The sequence below is a fragment of the Radiomyces spectabilis genome (genome assembly GCF_025331425.1).
Source record: "Radiomyces spectabilis strain NRRL 2753 chromosome Unknown BYT42scaffold_1, whole genome shotgun sequence".
In the NCBI taxonomy this organism is placed as follows: domain Eukaryota; kingdom Fungi; phylum Mucoromycota; class Mucoromycetes; order Mucorales; family Radiomycetaceae; genus Radiomyces; species Radiomyces spectabilis.
The window spans coordinates 524,074-542,007 of NW_026251926.1; the positions used below are offsets into that span (position 1 = coordinate 524,074).

The 17,934-nt window shown below is 44.2% G+C and overlaps 7 protein-coding genes across 7 annotated transcripts; 2 read left to right on the top strand and 5 right to left on the bottom strand.

The window, feature by feature from the left end:
- Window positions 1–731: 731 nt before the first annotated feature.
- Window positions 732–1,849, bottom strand: BYT42DRAFT_551102 (40S ribosomal protein S19-A; the record flags this gene model as incomplete). Its single annotated transcript, XM_051566210.1, has 5 exons — window positions 732–1,083; window positions 1,174–1,214; window positions 1,299–1,482; window positions 1,575–1,709; window positions 1,813–1,849. The coding sequence occupies 5 exons, from the start codon at window positions 1,847–1,849 to the stop codon at window positions 1,046–1,048; spliced, it is 435 nt and encodes a 144-aa protein (XP_051427991.1). The 3' UTR covers window positions 732–1,045.
- Window positions 1,850–2,085: 236 nt separating this feature from the next.
- On the bottom strand, window positions 2,086–4,226 carry BYT42DRAFT_551113 (calcium/proton exchanger). The gene is made up of 12 exons (XM_051566211.1): window positions 3,958–4,226; window positions 3,828–3,871; window positions 3,682–3,766; window positions 3,560–3,597; window positions 3,422–3,485; window positions 3,166–3,338; window positions 3,072–3,092; window positions 2,944–3,005; window positions 2,815–2,868; window positions 2,669–2,743; window positions 2,351–2,609; window positions 2,086–2,264 (listed from the first exon to the last, which is right to left on the bottom strand). Exons 1-12 carry the CDS (start codon window positions 4,178–4,180, stop codon window positions 2,205–2,207), a joined length of 1,158 nt encoding a protein of 385 aa, XP_051427992.1. The 5' UTR covers window positions 4,181–4,226; the 3' UTR covers window positions 2,086–2,204.
- A 773-nt stretch (window positions 4,227–4,999) lies between these two features.
- On the top strand, window positions 5,000–5,224 carry BYT42DRAFT_475894 (uncharacterized protein; the record flags this gene model as incomplete). Its single annotated transcript, XM_051563619.1, has 1 exon — window positions 5,000–5,224. A coding segment is annotated over one exon (225 nt), but the record flags the coding sequence as incomplete, so codon positions are not given.
- A 1,827-nt stretch (window positions 5,225–7,051) lies between these two features.
- On the top strand, window positions 7,052–11,494 carry BYT42DRAFT_551117 (uncharacterized protein). Its single transcript, XM_051566212.1, has 14 exons — window positions 7,052–7,302; window positions 7,397–7,813; window positions 7,907–8,513; window positions 8,579–8,716; window positions 8,786–8,873; window positions 8,946–9,047; window positions 9,118–9,488; window positions 9,564–9,815; window positions 9,890–10,016; window positions 10,080–10,194; window positions 10,299–10,651; window positions 10,719–10,843; window positions 10,908–10,995; window positions 11,080–11,494. The coding sequence occupies exons 1-14, from the start codon at window positions 7,058–7,060 to the stop codon at window positions 11,328–11,330; spliced, it is 3,279 nt and encodes a 1,092-aa protein (XP_051427994.1). The 5' UTR covers window positions 7,052–7,057; the 3' UTR covers window positions 11,331–11,494.
- A 78-nt stretch (window positions 11,495–11,572) lies between these two features.
- BYT42DRAFT_488618 (Chs5p-Arf1p-binding proteins-domain-containing protein) lies at window positions 11,573–14,866 on the bottom strand (the record flags this gene model as incomplete). Its single annotated transcript, XM_051563889.1, has 14 exons — window positions 11,573–11,740; window positions 11,805–11,969; window positions 12,047–12,277; window positions 12,345–12,851; window positions 12,968–13,120; window positions 13,197–13,225; window positions 13,300–13,387; window positions 13,463–13,749; window positions 13,821–13,996; window positions 14,071–14,163; window positions 14,244–14,305; window positions 14,375–14,461; window positions 14,534–14,607; window positions 14,785–14,866. 14 exons carry the CDS (start codon window positions 14,864–14,866, stop codon window positions 11,573–11,575), a joined length of 2,202 nt encoding a protein of 733 aa, XP_051427995.1.
- A 273-nt stretch (window positions 14,867–15,139) lies between these two features.
- BYT42DRAFT_551124 (ribosomal protein S5 domain 2-type protein) lies at window positions 15,140–17,100 on the bottom strand. The gene is made up of 6 exons (XM_051566213.1): window positions 16,763–17,100; window positions 16,547–16,697; window positions 16,088–16,474; window positions 15,742–16,004; window positions 15,513–15,666; window positions 15,140–15,437 (listed from the first exon to the last, which is right to left on the bottom strand). Exons 1-6 carry the CDS (start codon window positions 16,865–16,867, stop codon window positions 15,256–15,258), a joined length of 1,242 nt encoding a protein of 413 aa, XP_051427996.1. The 5' UTR covers window positions 16,868–17,100; the 3' UTR covers window positions 15,140–15,255.
- A 32-nt stretch (window positions 17,101–17,132) lies between these two features.
- BYT42DRAFT_551126 (uncharacterized protein) lies at window positions 17,133–17,836 on the bottom strand. Its single transcript, XM_051566214.1, has 2 exons — window positions 17,686–17,836; window positions 17,133–17,586 (listed from the first exon to the last, which is right to left on the bottom strand). Exons 1-2 carry the CDS (start codon window positions 17,774–17,776, stop codon window positions 17,285–17,287), a joined length of 393 nt encoding a protein of 130 aa, XP_051427997.1. The 5' UTR covers window positions 17,777–17,836; the 3' UTR covers window positions 17,133–17,284.
- Window positions 17,837–17,934: the final 98 nt, after the last annotated feature.

Sequence of the window (17,934 nt, forward strand, 5' to 3'; positions counted from 1 at the left end):
CATGAACTCATAAAGAAATATAGCCAAGGTTTTCATTGTAATTGCGTGACCATGTTACACAACTTGACTTCACGCCACACTGGAAACCACGCTTTCCGTTGCCTATGATTCAATCTGGTGTAATCCTTTTTGAATGGTCAATAACCTTGTGCTAAATATGTATCAATATGTATTAGGTGACCCATTGATCCAGCTTTTCCCTCCGTCGCCTTAGATCATGTAATACCATGGTGATCCAGCTTTTTTATCCCGCCGTCGTATCAGGGACTACAGTAATATTCCATACTTATAAAATTCTAATCGACTCTTTATCAGGCCTGGCAACTTGCCTATCATATTTTTTCTTTTCAGGTTTGGACAGATAAACATTTTTTTCAAATCAAATGAGATCCATATGGCTTCCCGCTATATTCAGTCTTTTCCTCGGATTGTAACACTGTTATTTCGCAGTTCACTTTATAACATCAATCTTTCTTTTTATTTCATCCATTGCATCAGCCTTGCAGCAGCACAAAGTAGAAAGACCTTGATTCTTTTGTATCCCAGGGATAAGATGTACGATACCCAAACCCGATATACAGTAATATGATGAATCCAAGTCACTGAGCAACAAGGCATGGCAGTCGTTTCCAGCGCAAAAATGGTATGCCAACGAAAGCAAAACATCAATTGCAACATCATGGCTACGCATTTGATTTGTTTTCATTTGGTCGATTCCTGCCATGCGGTTTCTTGTCTGTTGTTGCAACAGGTATATTACCATATGAATTCCATGTTCAAGCTTTTATGGACATTCGTTGCCACGGACGACCTTGAATAGTGTTTTATTTTTGGCTCACGGAGTATGACCCACGACTTTTATGACTTTGGTCTTTTTTGTGGTCAGTATTCTTTCACCCCACCACAACATATCAATACTCGCATGGTGGCGGCATATCAGCCAATTCTAACTTTCGTCAAGTTATACAACATTTTGAAAAGAAACAAGTAGGCAATGTATCCATTTTGGTTTTTGGGAAATCTACAACATCAAATGTATAAAAGTTTATTCCTCATCCTCAGAAGCGAGAGTTTGTGCAATACCTAAATCGAGAAAAATAAGTAAGCGTCAACTTTCAACTGCTACCACGGTACCCATGGTATTGACAAAAATGCGTATCTGTGGTTACTTACGATCCAAATCTCTCTGACCATCTTGAGTGATACGGCGACCACTAAAAGTGAAGAATAGAAAATAAAATTAACATGAATACATGGTCACAAGAGAGTGATGTATATTGTTTTGGACGAACGCTTACCCCTTCTTGTCCTTTTCCAAGACACCGATCTTTTCCAAAGACTGGAGAACCTTGCGGTTGACGGAGCCGGAAGCATCAACGTGGTGGGAGGGGCGGGAACCGCGGTTGACACGGCCACCGTGAACCTTGTTCAAAGCACCGACACCGACGCTCTTGCGGATATAGATGTGACGAGCAACGGAGGCTACACGATCGCCGCGAACGTTGAGTAAGTTACATGGTACACTTTTGTGGTCGCATGGCACTCTAATCAAGTCATGAAAATGAAGAACTTACCAGCGCGGACAAAGTACCAATCGGGGTCATAGGGAGCGAGTTCCTTGAAGGTACCGGTCTTGACAAGATCGGCCCACTTGGGAACATCGAGCTTACCAGTGCGCTTCAAGTAAGCAGCATAGGCCTTGATGAAAGCTAACCGAGAAAACATCCACTCGTCAATTTATGGTTCCATTACTAAAATAAAAAAATAAACCGCCCACTGCATTCGTTCGGGTCGAATATGGCGTCCACATACCGTGAGCGTTGACGTCCTTAACAGTAACTCCAGCCATTTGGGGGTAAAACTTTTGTGCGAAAAGAGAAAGAGACAGGCTTGTCGAAATTTTGTTAGATTTTCTCTCCCACTCGAGAAAAAGCCACCGAAATCTTTCGTCCACCAATGACCGGCGGGGCTTGTCGTTTTTTTTTTTTCACCCTCCAAAAAAGCTCCACACACTTCATCGCCAATAAGGACCAAAGAAAAAGCCCTCTTTTCTTCCCTGTCATAACTTGATACCATCACTGTTGAATCACTTTCTCTTATTGATGGGACAAGGATTTTCTTCTTTTTTTGCTTTGTAAAAAAATATCTATAGTACGGTTTATTACATGGAGGATAATCATATAGATGGCGCAAGATAAATAAATCTACAGAGATTCGGTAGTGGGGTGGAAGAAGAAGGCGAGAGCCACAATTGAGTACGAGGCCTAAAATACAAAGAGAGAGAGTGCGTATGATGTCAGTATACATATTCTCGATCATTACGGGGTGTTATTTCCATGAATCACTTTACCAAAAGCAGAATTCCCTCGAGCCAATTGGATCGGCCGTCTTGAATGAGATAGTTGACGATCATGACGCTGGCAAACAGCACTACTGTTTCAAAATTCTCAAAGAACAGAGTCATGGGCTGGCCAATTATCCAGCCAGTGATCACCAACACTGGGGTCACTAACAACCCAATTTGCAGTGAAGACGAAATAGCAATACCAATACACAAGTTCATCTTGTCCTTCATAGCAAAAGTGACCGAACTCACATGCTCAGCAGCACTGCAAGCAAAAATTAATATCATTTGAACACATCACATCGACCATCTTACTTTACTTACTTTCCGACCAAGGGAAGAAGAATGATACCAACAAATGTTTCATTGATACCCCACGCGTCCACCACACCTTCGATACTGTGAAAAAAGAAAAAAAAGAAGTTGGAAATCTTTCAATCTCGGGTCCACGTGGTCTAATGCAAACTTACGCTCCAACAAGGAATTCTGCATGAAGCGAAACAAAGCCGGCGATCACCAACAGTCTATGCGAGAACAAAAAGAATATAAGCATCAGCTTTGCGATTTCTGGGTCTAAAAAAACTCGTCACTAAACTCACGATAAGACGGAGAACTTGAGTGTTGTTTGAGGAATCTCTTCTTCGTCGGCTTCATCTTCATACTGTAGAAACGTGAGAAACTCGAGTTAATATCCCAATTCATCATGTTTCTTCATCCTTTATATTACCAAGTGCGTATGCGTTTTCAACTAAAACGAAAATCGGGTTTTATCAATACATTGGTTTCCCTTATTGACCAACAGGTGGTGTGATGATGCTTACTTGGAAGAAGAGCACGAGGACATAGACGATCAAAAGGATAATAGCTGTGCCGTGACTGACATTTAAAATACCAATGCGAGCTTCCACATCGTCCGATACCGTGGCGGCAAAAGCAGCAGGCACCAACAGCGAAAGCGTCGTTACAGCAAGAAGTGAAGAAGAAGTCTGAGCGGCTATCAATCATCTTGACATGTCAGCATCATCTTATCGATATTCGACCAGAAAAGATGGATCAACCGTTTGAATAACACTTTACCGGTGACGTTGAAGCTTTGTTCCTCACGCGAAGCGCCTCCCAACAAGAAGCAGAAACCGAGAACCTAACAACAGCAAAAAAGGTACTGTCAGTTGAATGTTTCGCAGGTTTCATTGGTGTTGGTGATTCACGTCTTACCAAGAGAATATTGGATAAAATTGAACCCAAAACGGAAGCTGATTTCGGTGTTTGGTTAGTGAATTGGCAAATGGGGGGAGGAGGATCGCTGATGTGGATCATCGTCGGTTAAATTATTTTACCTTGGACCACACGAATTAAACCTTCTTTCAAGGCAATGATACCAAGAATGAGTTCAACGGCGTTACCAAAGGTGGCGTTGAGAAGCTAGAAAATACTGGTTAGTGATTCGATCTCGGAATGTGATCACATTATCATATCTGCTTACCGAGCCCCATACAGATCCGCAACGAAGAGCGAGTTCCTCGGTGGCTAAGGCAAAAAACCCCATATCAATCAAGGCACGTTCTTTCATGTGAAACCATGGGCACCCCGAACGTGGGTTCCTGTCCACTTACCAAAACCTAAAAGTTTGGCGAGCGGGATAATGGCCATAAAGTTGAGGGAAAACACCACAGTGTCCGAAGCATTGGTTGCAGACACTGCTAATGCAATGGGCACAAATGGTAAAAGAAGATTGAATTTCGAAGAGGTCATCGTGGCTTTCAGGGACGACATGAACGAAGGATCTTCGAAAGACGCACGACCACTACCAAGCAGAGGTTGATGTTCGCGACTCATGCTTAGTTTAAAGAAAACTAAAAAAGATAAGGACTAAGGAACGGAGAGAAACAAGTAATAAGAAAAAAAAAAGGCCAAGACTGTTACTAATTAATCATTTTTATACGTTCTTTTTCGTGCTACCGAATTTTTGAGTGCCAAAAAAGTCTTTGCCAACAAATTAAGCGAGTGGCGCGTGGTGCCACATCGCAAATTTAAAAATAGAGCTCTCACCCTGTCGTGATTTCTCGGCTGAGCTGCTTCATAGTCTTTTTCCTTTTTTCTTATTGCCAAGCTTGTATCCACATATTAACCCAAAAGGAGGTCCCACTACCTTGGTTTTTCATCCCATCTCCTTCTCCTCTACTCACTGACTCTGCCTTATGTGCCTTGGCCGTGCTCCGATAAAAGGTTAAAAAAAGTGAGTCCTGGCAGCAGTGCACCTCGTTATGAGTGATTAAAATGTGCTGATGAAAGATCAAGATTAATTTTGCACCATTAAAATTTAGTCAAAAGCCAGTAGCATAAATAATACCTTCATCACACTAGACTTTCATCATACTACAATATGCATATATGTTTTTACACCAAATGAGCACATACACAACCCCGTTCAAGGAGTCACGGTCTAATGTGTATACAATATAAGCTAAAATAAATGATTTCTTTCATTCTATAATGTAATCCATTTCCTGTGTTGCTGTAAACTTCAACAATAAGCCAGTAAACTTCAAACCGTACAATCCGCATGCTCATTCGGTTCATGCTGCGGAGTAACGAATGAAATAATGTGCGATGACGAACCGGGTAAAGTGGATACTAACGTCACATGAGTACAATATTTTTATATATAAGATGGACACGGATTACGTTGTTGACGATAATTGTGGTCCTGAGCCCATGGATGACATTGTTGATGAGAATGAATTTTTGCTGTTGAGACCCTTGCTACTCATAGTGGAGTACATGAAAACTATGTCCCCAAGTGAATGCTCCTTTACTTCTCCTATGTTGATAGAAAAGCCAAAAGATGAAGGTACTCATATGAAGGAGGCAGATGTAAAACGGGATTATGTGCCTTTTACTGTTTCAAGATAAAGCTCGGTTTTTCGGTTAAAGATTGAAAAACTGGGTGAGTGCATCAGCTGCAGCGAAGCAATTGGGTATCCACATTCGAACAGCGTACAGATGGGTCTTGCAACTACAACACGTCCATACTAGGTACTATCTCACAAGTAGGTTTGATTACGGTTGCCGTAAAAAAAAAAAAAAACCAAGACCTGCGAAGATGAGAAAAGTTCATGAGTATACCCGTTCACGAACTGTAGCAGGCCATTGCATTAGCTTCTTAAAATCACCCTCGATAAAATGGATAAACGTCCGCATAGAAAAGGTGACTATTTAGTTGGGATAATGCACCCATTCATACACTTCATACACATGAAAACGTAAGGAAGTATATTGAGTATCGAGGATATAAATGTGCGTCTCTGCTTCCTACTTACTCTCCAGAGCTAACCCCGATAGAACAGTTTCGGTCGTGGCACAGAGTAAGGTGAAGCGCCATAGAATTACGAAGGCCTGCAACCGTGTAGAGAAAAGCCACTTTAATGGTTTTGTTTCTCATTCTTACGATACAAGTGTTGGGATCAATGTCGCTCAAAGTGCCTATGCAAGAGTCAGCAAAGTCCTTGATCGAAAGTTTTTTTTTATTTTTTATTTGTGGTTAATACAAAATATGATTAAGTTTTTCGACGATGACTCAAATGACAAACATGAGATCGATCCTTTGAACATGAAAAAAAGCCTTGATAAAGTGTTCGTCAGATTGTTGGTCGATGGAGCGCAGCGTCAGCTGCAAAAATTCCATGAACTGAAGCTTCTTTGAATGATACATGGTCGCAATATCCCGATTCGTCGTGTCTGCGCGTGTGGTTCACTTGACAGTCGGCAGAGACGATGAAAGACATCAAGTACCAGTAGGAGGTGCCGCATATCCATGACAAGTTTTGATAGATCGCGGATGGAATTGGAACGGTGACAGCTGCGAGCTCATAAAATCAGTACAAAACCAGATGATGGAAGCGTCATGTAGAATGAGACTCTGTTGCTCACAGCTTGAAGGCCAAGAACACCGTCCACGTTATATTCATCAAGAGCGTCTTTGCAAAATATTGCCACCCGCATGAGATCACTGCAGAGCATGTATTGTTGTCGGATTCCACCATGAGTTCAGCCTCTCCATAGGCGCTGCTTGTCGCCCAATGAATGCCTCTGGCACACGTAGTTGTTATATCTGGACGCATGTTCGTCAACATGTCCCTTTTCTTGACTTCTATGGTTCGTCCATCGAGCCGCCGGAAGAAAACGCCTGAAGACGGATCGTCAAAAAGCCCACACAGGAAAGGTTCCACAAAGCGGGTATTTGTTCCATTTCACGATTATTCTGGACCGGTTGAGTCGCTTTGGATAAGACTCTCTCTCCATGACGCTAGACAATCTCGACATCGTTCATGTAACATCAACACCGAAAGGATTCCCAGAGAAAGTCGAAAGCATTGGCATCCTCTGCCTGCATTAATGCCGCCATGTGGTCAAAGAGGGCCTTTCTTCTTGCTTGACGATAGGCAGAGGTTCATTCGAACCGTCTTCGTTATGGTGGAACGAAGGATGTCCACGAAGGCGCAGCAAGTAAAGTAGCAAGGAGAAAAAGGAGACGCACGGCAAATGATGACGCGTGCTAGCATAAAATTAGAGTTTCAAAATGTTGGCCTGTTTGGTCGGTCTGTAAATTTTTGGTTTGCAATGCAAAATGAAGGCGGTGTGACTGGTAAAGGCGAGACGGAGCCATGGGGAAGAAAAAAAGGGCCGATCGATATCATTTCTCAGTAGACCAGCATGGCACACGATCCGCAGACGGAATCATCGAAAGTCAAACGAGAACCCAATGTGACGCGGGATCAGTTCATTGCCAGTATTCTTCGCGGTGGTGAAGAAGGCCTCTTGGACACCGTCGACGGCATGGATTTCGATCAAGATAACCTGGACGACTTGGTTGTCGACGGCGACGACGATGACGATGAGGACGACGATATTCCTGGCTGGGACGCAGCCGACGCGTTTATTGACGACGATGAAATCACGCAAGTGTCTACTTTATCTGTCACTCCGTTTTATAATGTGCTGACATTTTTAACGTAAATTGTTATTTCTTTGGCTACCCCTTTCTTTTAACAGAAATCTGCTGAATCAAACCAAGGAACGACGATTGCAAGCTAAATCGGGCAGTTTGAAAGAAGCAGCAGAACAATTTCAGAATTTTGAGGATGAACTGATTGTGACGAGCGGCATCGGTAAAGTGCGCCACCGTAATCGACGTAGTGTGTTGGCGGGAGAAGCTCGCATTCCAGAAGAAGCCCGCACTCGACTGGGAGAAGCCAACTCGCTGTATATCAACAAGAACTTTGGTGCCGCCATCGATCTGTTGCAGGAAGTCATTACCGAATTCCCCAACGTGTACCAAGCATGGAATACTCTCGGTCTCGTTCACGAAGAACTCGGTAATACGGACAAATCGCTACAGCTCCGCATGGTCGCCGCACACATGTGCCAAGACGATGCAGCCCTGTGGAAAGAACTAGGTCTAAAATCCATGTAAGCAGGAACCTTTATTTCCATTTTTTATGGGGCATCCATATCAGACCAAAAATCAACTCAACTCTTAACTTTACTCTTTGATCCTTGCAGTGAGAATGATGCTATTCAGCAAGCCATTTACTGCTTGTCCAAAGCGCTGACCCTGAATCCGACCGACGTTGATACCCTGTGGGATCGTGCTTGCCTGTACAGAAAGCTCGGTAAAACCACTGAAGCCATTGATGGGTTCCAGCAGATTCTCGATATCGTCCCGCATCACTTCAAAGTCATCAACGAATTGGCTCAACTGTATCGCACCAAAGGTCAAACAACAGAAGCCATTGAACTGTACGAGAAAGCCATCGAATACCATCAAATCAATGAAAAAGTGGAAGAGGAAGAAGAGGAAGAAGAAGAAGAGGACGAGGAGGATGATTTCAAGGATAAACTAGGTTACGCGGAAATCAACATGCTCAGTGAACTGTATCTCATGCTCAATGAATACCGACGCTGTCTGGACTGTATGAAAACTGGTGTCCGCTATGTCCAGCACCGACAGCACGAAACATGGTGGTTTGACAATGACGACGAAAAAGATGACGAGTATTTGAAAGAAGATGATGAAGAAGCCGCATCGGATCGCTTAGAATTCCCCATTGAATTGCGTGTCCGCATGGGCGTCTGTCGCTTATACCTTGGCCAAGTCGATATTGCTACTGTAAGTAAACTAGCACAGCGTCATGGCACCACCGCAGTCCTTACATTTTTGGTCATTGCCATTAGAAACATTTCAACTATCTGCTACAATACCCTGCCACGGCTTATCCCGACTTGCACCAAGATATTGCTTACGCTTACATGGATAAACGACATTACGATCTGGCACTTTCGGTATTCCAAAAAATCATTGACGTCTCGGATGTAAGTTCTGCTACAAGATTTGCCCCTTTATTGCCTTCCTCCAAAGCCAATGGTCAACCATCCATATAGGAAGTTGAGGTAGACTTACTGATTCGCACGGCCGAGTGTTATCACGAAGCGGGAGATCTTGATACAGCGGCGATTTTCTATGTCAATGGTAATTCTTGCGATAACATCCAAGTTAAAAAAGAGGAGCGTCCTTTGGCTTATTAAAAGTGGTTGCCAATAGTGTTGGATGAGCAACGCGAGAACCTTGATGTCATGATGGCTTTGGCCTCCGTTTATGAAGAACAGGGCAAGGAAGACCGAGCTTTGGAATTGGTGGAATTTGGTAAGCTTTGATCACCGTATGTGCGTTTTTCTATGCGCGGCAGAGGACGATTGGCTCACAAGTTTGCCAGTGATGAAGAAACATCAAGAGGCACGCCGACAAAAGAAGACGGCTGAGGAAAAGTCAGCGGCCGAGTCGTCGGAAGGCGGTCCCTCTTCTGACAAACCGGGTCGATTGACCCAGAAGGCGTCGCTGTTCGATGAAGCCAAAAACCAGACCAGGACAGAACGGTACAGAAAATTGAGAGAACAACGCTTGGCCGAGGATGAGATGAAAGAATTGCAAGCCCGCAATCTTTTTATGAAAGCCGAAGAATTGGAAGGACTCATAGGAAACAATGTGGCCAACGCAGATCGTCATCTCATGCGCGAATTCATGCGAATTGCGCAAGAATTATGGGAAGATTTTAATCACACAAGAGCGTTTTATCCTTCCGTGAGAGTAAGTTGTTCTTTTTGTACATTGGATTCGACAGTTTCTATTCGTTGAGTTGACAGATGGCGGGCTTTTCCGTAGGAGCGACGATTTGAGGGGTTCTATGCTGTGCGAAGAGGTCGACGGCAGCGTTCTTCTACTGGTTTTGAAGCGCATCAAATGGCGAGCCGATTGCGCGACCGCATCAAGCGAGAAGACGGGGGTGTGGTGGAAATAATCAACGAAGAAGAGGATGAGCAACTTAGGGATGAAGAGGAACGCGAACTGCAAATGACCGAAGCCAACCATTTCCGTCAAATTCCCTTTGTTAATTGGCTTCGTGTTTTTATCAAGGTAAAGTGATTTCGGATGACCCAACATCAAAGGTGGCTAAAACTGACTTGACTTTTTTTTTATTGGCGCCACAGTATGCCATCATGCTCACGGCCACTCGACGATCCGAAAACGCGTATGATCTTCTGAAACGAGTCTGCGAAGCCAATGTGTTCTATCATGATGTGACGAAAAAGACATCCATCAAAGCCGCTTTAATGTGTTTGTATTAAAACCTTTGTGAAATGAACCGAGGTATAAGAAACTTACTCTTTGTGATGCTAGGCTGCGGTCTCATTAGTGGAAACTATCACATTGTGAACGAAGCATGTCGATGGTTCTCGAATTTCTACCAGTTCAAAAGTGAACCGTATCGACTCTACTGCACTGCATATTCCAGGTAAAATGATCTCTGTTGAGGACTGACTGCATCATGCCCTCTCCCTTCAACTTTTTGTGCTCACGGGTTTCGGATGCGATTTGGCTTTCCAATGAAATATTTAGTGGTATCCAAGATATGCATGCGTTTATTGCGCAGAGCAACATGAAATATTACGTGCGCAACATTCTCCTGATGGATGCGGTGGTGGCGCGAGAACGCGTATTGGCCGGTGATAAAGATAGTGTGGTAGGATTGGAGGAAATCAAGCAGTTGAAAGCGGTGATTTTGGCCATGAATGTCGATCCGTCCGCGGCAGATGAGCAAAACTACAAGCGATACTACCACGTCCCTGCGCACCTTGACGTCAAGGCGCAAAAAATTATGGGCATTGAAAACCCAAAGCGAGTTAATCCGGTATTGCTCACTTTGTTTGGCCATTTCAACAGTCTTTCGCGAAATTACGTTTCGGCGGCCTGTAAGTCGAGCGAGAAAAGAAATAAGAGTTTTATCGTGTAATTTGCCTCTGACAAAATGGATACTAGTGTTTTACATGAGATCGTATGCTTTGTCTCCCAAAGATCCATTGAATACGCTGTCCTTGGGTATCAGCCTGCTGCAATGTGCGATGCAACGTAAAACAGATAACCGACATTTACAAATCATGCAGGCAAGTAGTCCACTCAACTGTCATTGTATATTCCTATTTTCGTCTGACTGATACCTCTTATCAGGGCATGATGTTTCTCTTTGAATATAGAAAATTACGAGGTCCTAACCAAGAGACTGAATATAATCTTGGACGTGCCTTTCATCTTTTAGGTAAAGCCAAAAGACATGTCGATGACATGGAAGTTTGACCGATTTTTTTATTGTTCTTTATCTGACGCATCTCCTTGGTTACAGGTTTAACTCATTTGGCGGTGCCACATTATGAACGCGCGTTATGTTTACCTTCGGCCGCGAAGCAGGGAAAGGTGGCGGAAAAGGATATCAAGGATGTATACAAGTGGCCGGTAGAGCATGAGGACGTGGATGAGAAAGAAGACAGCTCAGACTTGACATGGGAAACGGCCTACAATTTGCATTCCATCTATATCACCAGTGGATCCCCCAATCTAGCGCAAATTGTACTTCTGAAATACTGCACGATATAGAAAAAGCATCTAATACCACGTTCATCGATGGATTTCTGTAGCAGTGACTCGGAAAACTCCCATCTTCCCATCCCCCTTGTGCATAACATGAACTTTAACAGCTTTCAGCATTAATAACCATCCGTATCATGGCAAAAACAAAAAAAAAAACTATGAACAGTATTACTACAATAGAATGTTTGTCGTGTTTCAAAGAAAAGAAAGAAATGATACGCCTAATGATCTATGGTTCTCTTTTTTTTTTAGAATTCGTAACCTTCGACCTTGAACAGTTCACCGTAATCAAAATAGCGGGTCATGAGTTTCTGCACGGGACGAGGAAGATTCATGGAGGTTAAAATGTTTTGCATCTTGGACAATCCAGCGGTTCGGATCAATTTGTTGAGACTGCAAGCGATTTCAGTCGGATACTGCGGAAAGTCATAACAGTGAGTCATCATACACGCGGTGATTATAGTTTGCTTCTCCACTTACCACAATCTCATGGTACCAACGTTCATGGTATACCGTCAATTTGACAGCCGCCACCAGTGCTTTCTGAACATTGCCTTCCTTGGCATAGATTTCTAGCAGACGCATCCATGATTTGGCAGAGAATTTATGATCCAAGCATTGCTCGTATGCTTCTTTTGCCTCATCCTATAGCGTATAGCGTAATCAATCGTTCAGCTGGATAATGAAACTAACGAATACGCCTTTTCTCAAATTGTGTTTACCTCGTGCCACAATCGAAGCGCCAGGTCACCCAGTAATTCCCATTCGGTGCCTGTCTTGCGGTAAGGCATTTGCTGAGCACGGTAGTGGGCGGATTCCGTTCTCCAAAAGGTATATACACGCAGATCTTCGTATAAGACCATGAAAAGATTATCAAGCCAGCGTTCGCAAAGTCGCTTGTTGCCAAACGAGAAGCTCGCTTCCTGCTTGGCGGGCGTCTTTGCTCCCTCTTTCTTTTCCTGAATTATGATTCGCGTCAGTCCCGCTACCATATGATATTGTCTATGGAAAATTAGGTACCTTGTCGTCTTCCGCTGCCTGGACCGGTTTCTCTAAAGACGTTTGGTCAATGTGAGGGCTGTGGCTGGATTTCTCTTCCGACTCGGCCGTCGGCGCATCGTCATCCAGATTGACGTTTTCCATCTGTTCCGTTAGTTCATCCTTCTCTTCCTTTTCTTCGGTTTCTTGTTGATTCTCTGCGGAGGATCCTCCTTCGGTTGGCTGGGTGGCGGCACCTTCATTCGTCGCCGCTTTGTCTTCCAAAGTGGGGGACGACGCAGACTTGGCGTCGGAAGCTGACGCTGCTTCTTGCTCTTGTTCTTCGCGAGGTTGTGAGATACTGATTTTTTTCTCTTCTTCTTTGGCCTTTTGCATTCGATATTCTTCTTCCATCACAAATACTTGGGATCGGCATCTCAGCAGATCATCCCAGCCAATTTTAGCCGCCAAACGCGTCAACAAAGCATACGCCTTGGAAAACGTGCCATGCAGTGCCGGCGCAGGAAGACGTAACAAATTCGAATCCGCCTATCATGACAAAAACAACAAAGAAAAAAAAAAGCAATCCATTTAACATCAGCTGTGAACCCCCCCCCCAAAAAAAAAAGAAATGGGATCCGAAATCTTCACGACAAAATTCGTACCTCGGTTTCGCGGCCCGTGGCATCTTCCTCCATGATACCCGAGCTGATGATATCGGGTTTTACAGGGAGATGGGTTCGTGCTGGAGGTGGCATACGATGCATATCACGTTCACTGTAAGTGAACATGGGACATGAATTGAGTGTCAGAAGAGCCTAAAATCATGGCTTGTAAGTTGACTCTATTTTTTGAAGATCCATAGTGATAATAATAAAAAACAAGGCGCCTTACATTTTTATAGTCCTCGACGTCAATGTACACTAAAGTATTTCTTAAGTATCGACCTTGGTGAAGGTTTTTGTGCTCCAGTTTTTAGACAGAGACAGGATCTTACCTTCGGTTAATTTAGCCCACGTCAAGAATTCGGAAGGTGTGATATCGACTGCAAATTTGGCAAGCTTCAGAGCCATTTGATACTCTCCCTAAAAAAACGAGTTAATGAAAGATGCGCAACCCTTTTCTTTGGGGGAGGTGGTGGACCATGTTTCCTGGGTTACCTTGCTACGCAACAGGTCCACTTGGACGTGAAGGAGGGGATAACTCATGGGTGCGGATTTCAGATCGTGGTAGAGCACTTTGACCGCTTTCACTTCTTCATTTTGACCGATATATGACTGCGCCAACAGAGCACCGACTTCGGGATCCTTCTTGTGCAGTTTCTCGAATAATTCAATGGCAGGTCCGTATCGAAAACTATCCCCGAAATACTTCATGACGCCCGAGGTCAGGTGATTATGCACCGAAGTGGCCACCTGAATCTCAGGTTTGCTTCCCAATTGCCATCCTAAAATTAGGAACGATGGATTAAAACGATCCCGAGCTCGATTTATCCCAATCACAACTTGGCGAACTTACCCTTCCAGTACAAGGCGTCCACCGCTTCCAAGAACCGCTGTTCGGCTGATAAACTAGTGATGGGATCAATCTTTCGGTAGCCGGCCAAACGATAGTAGCTGTCGTCGGAATAAAGAATCGCGCGAAGCACCGCAGACAGATAGGTTTCTTGCCAAATGGTGGCAGTGGCCTCATGACTACCATGTTCCACTTTTCGTATCAACGATTTCCTCTTTTACGTTGTGCAAGAACAGCTATTCTTTTGGCTTACCGTTCACCTCGTACATCTACGTAATAGCTTTCCACACCGCCCGGAATCTTGACTTCCACTCGAACATCGACACGAGAAAACGCGTTAAAGCAACTAGCCCAGGACAAAAAGAAAAAGTTGATCAAGAGGTGAGTGTCTTGGACGCGGTGTGTCTCGCTTTGAATCCTTTTTACCAGTAGATGCCTGAGCGGATGCGCCATGCATTTGATTTGGGGAACCAGGACTGGGATTCATCCTGTTATTCGCTAATGGATGAGCGCGCGGTTTTAAATTTTAGTGAGTAATAAGCTTGTCGACTACTGACCATCGAATACGTGAGTGAGTTCAGGTAAGCGGCTAATGTGGCGGATGATGAGGCATCCACACCAGAGACGTAGTGATAACTGCCAACCTATAAAGGGAATAGAACACGTTGGAACAAAGAGTGTTGCTGGTAGAGTTGAAGGGCGGATTACGAACGTACATCTTTTACACCGGGCTTGGCATTGGCTTTAATGATGTGACACAGATCAGGAGGACCTAATTCGCGGAACGTGCCTGACAAAAGAAAACAAGCGTGAGTACCATAGAGACCAGGTCAAAAGGTACGATAACCGATGAACCAGAAAAAGGAACACCAGTGCCAACAAAGAAAAGAAAAAGGGAAAAATCGAGTGGGTCCCTGAGAAGGGGCAGAGAAAATAAAGTAAATTCCATGTACACCGTGCCACTTACCCAAAGCATCGCTTCGCGCAATGATGGACTCTCCAAGGTCCGTTTCGAAAAACTCTGGAATGTCTTTAAGCGTTTCCGTCATGGTCTTTATTTCAGTTGCAGCTGGAACAAAAGCGAAAATAAAGCACCGGCTCCAAAATTGGCGACAAATCCACTGCGCGCGAAAACAGCAAGATGCGTCGCGGCTAAAATCAGCCAATCACATCACGCCCACCTTTGCACACCGCTCATGAGAAAAAGCTGGCATCCGATTGCATGTCGCGCGTTTATCATAAACCTCTGAAACGCATTTCATTGTTATTGATCTACAATATGCCAATAAATCACACAAAGGCTACGTTTCGCTTGAGACTCACGGTTTTCAAAATGGATGTGTATATGCATACAAGTTTTAGATTCGTTTAAAAACGACTTTTTTTTTGGTAGAATATTATAGTTTTTAAATAAATATGAGAGTGAATGCAGTGTTCCTTATGCTGACAAGGTTCGATTTTCTAGGGTGGCTCGCTCCACGGCAAGCATCCATGCTTCATCCTCAGTGTCTGCCAGCTCTACAGCATGAACACCAAGTCCACCCACCGACGTCTGATAGCAATCGAATCCTTCGGCTGCCAGTAATTTCATCACCTCATCAATGGTTGTCTGCGGTACATCTAAAACCACAAGATTATCACATATAAGTCCATGTTCTCTCCCAACTTATTTCTATCCGTAGCCATGTCACGTACCATTTCTCATCAGGGTGACCGAGCATCCACCGCCACCAGCTCCTGTCAGCTTGGTCGACATACCGTGGTCGGTGGTGATCGACTTGATCTTTTCAAGACTGGCGTGACTGACACCTAAAGCTTGTAACAGACAATGATTGATATTCACAAGGTCCTGAAAAAGAGACGAGCCACACGAGATGAGATGGACTTGAAAATCCCGGAGAGAGGTTGATTGCCTTTAACATACCTCGAGTTCTTCCATTAACTGGGCTTCGGAGAGCTTTTCTTGTCGATACAAAAGGAAGGCGTCACGACAGCGTAAAGAAACGCCATCAATGGCATCCAAGATAGGGTCAATGACCTGGGGGTACTTGATCTTTCTCGTCGTCACTCCGGCAACCAAAGCACTCGTTGATCGTGGCACCTTGGTATTGGTCAGCAACAGCCTCAGCGACTGGAAACCTTCCAATGTTTTGAACCCTTGTCCCTTTACAAATGTCTTGGCTCCACCTAAATTGTCATACCATAAAACATTTTTCTCTTTAAAAAAACAGGCTCCTGACAAGAAAGAAATGGTATGGATCAAGCGTTACCATAAGTAGCCACAGCGTTGTCTACACCACTGGGGTTGCCGTGAATGACTTGTTCCGCTCGGAAAGCGTAGCGATTAATTGTTTCGAGATACTGTTCTTTGTGTTCCGATGAAAGGAAATCGTGGGGAATGTGACCAAATTGGATCAGCAAAGCGGTGGCAATGCCCACGGAGTAACTGGCCGAACTGCCGAGTCCCGCGCCCACAGGAACAAACGAACGCGTGCAGATGGACATGCCAGACAGTTGACGGTTTTTCGGGGCGAGAGCAATGTACAGACAGAGGAAAGCAAGCGTCGCCTGCTTTTGAGCAGGGATCGCTGTTTCACCCAACAAGTTATCAAATTGAGTCTGCAACTCGGCAGAAACGTCCAACGGATGCCGGGTATCTGTGTCAAACGTTCTGAGTCACGGGACTGACGACGGCGCCTTCCATCTGTCCCAGAAAGCACGGTGCTTACCTGAGTCATCGTCGGTCATGGTCAGGGGTAATTCTGAAATGGACCATTGGCGTTCGCATTGGACGTCAGGCAGTTGAAGGTGAATGATATTGTCATCTCTTTGGGTCATGTGAAGAAAAGCACGAAGTCCCAACGAGGCGGCCACCGCATTCTTTCAGATCGTCAATAAAATATAAAGCTAGACTTCAGAGAAGCTCAGAAATGATAAAAACTCACTTTTTGATGGACCACTGCATGTTCGCCAAACAAGATGACTTTGCCTGGAGCCGAGATCAGCATACGTTTAGGGACTCGGGGCATAGTACTGATATCAACCGTCATGGTACGATGAAATGCGTGAAAAATGTCAATGATAGGGGGGGAGATGAGAAGAAAACAGAAGCCTCGAGCCTTTTCACAGCAAACGCATTAGTCAAGGGGGCCCAATTTTCTTGGTTGCCTGAACCAAAAAAAAAGTTTATACGCCACGATTGCCTTTTTTAGAAATCTGGAAAAAGATCGTGGCTCATGCGGGACGCTCTCTCTTACTCTATGGCAAGGCCGATAAATTTCCCCCATTCAAAAAAAAAAAAAAAAAAAAAAATCGGTCAATATGAGAAAATAAACATTGAGCGATGATGAAAAAGATCATTTACTGGGTCATGGATAGCCTGGTTTTTAGGCTGTCAAGCTAATTAGACCCTTCTGACAGCATTCAAATGAGTCTGCAAGCATCAAGCGTGTAACCTCCTTTCGTTCTTAAAATGGTAAATTATACTCGAGCATGCAGATGGCCGACATGATGTTTTGGTTTGATCGTCTTGCCAAGAAATTTGGAATGACAGAAGCTTTTCGAGCTCCAGTACGTGGCCTACCAGCTGCGGCGTTTGTTGGCATGGCGATCGAGTCCATGCACGCCAAGTCTTCCCTATCGATTTCATTTACGAGATTGCCATGAATATAGTTCGGAAAAAAGTTTGCAAGGTTTATGCATGCTGCAGCAACTGTGGTGGACCGGTGTTGGCTTGCGTGTTCATGACGCTTACTTTCATCACGTTTCCCTGAAGAAGGAAAAATCAGAATGGATGAAAACACGAAAAGGTTTCAGGTATTTTAATGCACATCATCTTGATGAGTAAGAAACCCGGCAAGAATTTTACCTTCAAGTAGTATGTGCTTACAAAATATGATGAATAATGATGATGTTGGCGGCCCGGTTGAAAGCAAAAAGACCACGACCGTCTCCCACATGTGCGGTAATCCACAGAGCTTATTTGATGCTGAGTTTTATTCTACCGCACAGTGATCGCAAAGTGGCCAGTCCACGTAACACACCTTTTTTTTGTAATGTAACCTTCCTGTGTCCATCGGACCGTTGTTGCGGTTCAAGGACGTGGTTCCATAGCAAT